General features: G+C 45.2%; 1 protein-coding gene across 1 annotated transcript; it reads right to left on the bottom strand.

The window, feature by feature from the left end:
• Window positions 1-239: 239 nt before the first annotated feature.
• On the bottom strand, window positions 240-1,685 carry LOC137742512 (serine acetyltransferase 1, chloroplastic-like). The gene has a single exon (XM_068482399.1). The coding sequence runs from the start codon at window positions 1,517-1,519 to the stop codon at window positions 518-520; it is 1,002 nt and encodes a 333-aa protein (XP_068338500.1). The 5' UTR covers window positions 1,520-1,685; the 3' UTR covers window positions 240-517.
• Window positions 1,686-1,889: the final 204 nt, after the last annotated feature.

The raw sequence follows: 1,889 nt of genomic DNA on the forward strand, positions 1-1,889 counted from the left end.
ATGTAATACCGAATCCCATACCGAAAATTTCGGTTTGGTTCGGGATGACATACCGAAATTTTCAGGAATTTTGGTTTGGGATTTTTTTGGTTTGGGATCGGGATTTTTTCGGTTTGGTTTGGGATTTTTGGGATTTTTTTCCAGCCCTAATTATTCCAAAGATACTAGTGACAATGTACTCTCCGGTGTATTACATCACGAATGCTTTTAACTAACCGAGGTATAAATCATCACAAATCAACATACTAAGTCCAAACTTTCATATTCATCTTACAATGTTACAAAACAGTACATGCAATAGCAATGCTTCCAATAGGAGAACCTCAATTCTCACTAGAAGCATAAATCCCACTACGTATTATATAACTTTTATTCAGCATGGAGGCAGGAGGCTCTCTGTTTGCTATTAGGAGAACTTCAATTCTCACTTAAACCACAAACACAAAAATACACCAAAAATACATATCCCACAAAGGAGCCTCGACAAACGAGAGTCCGTTTCATGTAAGTCATTCTCTTAAATAACATAATCACACCACTCAGCTATATTAGAAGTATGGTCCATAGTAGAACTAGGCATCGTATCCAACTTAACTGGATTTTTCCCTCCAATCAACCTGGCCGGATTCCCAACCACCGTCGTCCTCGCCGGCACTTCCTTTATCACCACAGACCCAGCCCCAACCTTGGCCCCTTCCCCAATCCTAATGTTCCCCAAAATACAAGTCCCTGCCCCAATCAGCACCCCATCCCCAATTTTCGGGTGCCGGTCCCCGGATGCCTTTCCAGTCCCTCCCAAAGTCACACTGTGCAGAATTGACACATCGTTTCCAATCACCGCCGTCTCTCCCACCACGAGCCCGGTGGCGTGATCCAGCAGTATCCCGCTTCCGATTTTCGCCCCCGGGTGAATGTCCACCGCGAAAACCTCGGATACTCTGTTCTGAATCAGCAAAGCCAGGACCTTCCTCCCCTGCGACCACAATTTGTGCGCCGCCCGGTGGGCTTGGCACGCAAGAAACCCTTTGAAATTCAACAGGCAGTGAGAGTAACTAACGCAAGCTGGGTCCCGCTCCTTCACCGCCCTCAGATCATCCTTCACGGCCCTGACCACTTCCTGATCGTGTGCGAACACGCCCATGAAAATATCCACTAGGGTCGCAGACGATAGGCTGGAATTGCTTAATTTCACGGATAGATGGTGGGCCAAAGCACTTTCCAGAGAAGCTTGCGATAGAATCGAAGTGTGATAGTAATTTGACAAGATGGGTTCATCATCAATATCCGAGAGAGCTTCGTCCTGCATTCTGAGCCATAGATCTTCATCTGTGTCGAGATCCTCCACGATTCTGCGCGTCTGAGTGGTTTTCGTGCGGTTCTGGTAAATGGGTGCGCAGGAAACTTGATCGGAGAAGCTGCAGCGGCAGAAGTTCATGAATTGGTAGCGGTCTTCGTCAGAACTGGACCTGTTTGGATCCCGAGAAAGTTGGTTGGTCTGAGTATCGATGCAGGCAGCCATGGGAGTGGAGGGGTTTTGAAGATTTGAGTGGATATATAAGTGGGGTGAGAGGAGGAGGAGTCTGGGAGTTGAGAGAACGGGAGAAGCCTTATATAGGGCCCGATTAACGTCTGGAACTTTCTTTTAGAAGAAGACAAATGTCAGATGAGGAAAGAAAGAAATATGGGACTTTGGGATTGTGGCGTGGAGGAGGGTTTATATAATGGAGGCAATTGTACAAGAATCCAAATGTATTATCGCTTGCAGAAACACGTTATACTTTCAGGAAAGAATAATCGGATTCCTTCCACAAAGTCTATCAAGGTTATAAATACGAAACTTTAAAATTTAATTCAACGATTAAAGTTGTTATAGTTTTAAAATAAATTTT

The sequence above is a fragment of the Pyrus communis genome, chromosome 8 (assembly GCF_963583255.1).
Source record: "Pyrus communis chromosome 8, drPyrComm1.1, whole genome shotgun sequence".
NCBI lineage: Eukaryota > Viridiplantae > Streptophyta > Magnoliopsida > Rosales > Rosaceae > Pyrus > Pyrus communis.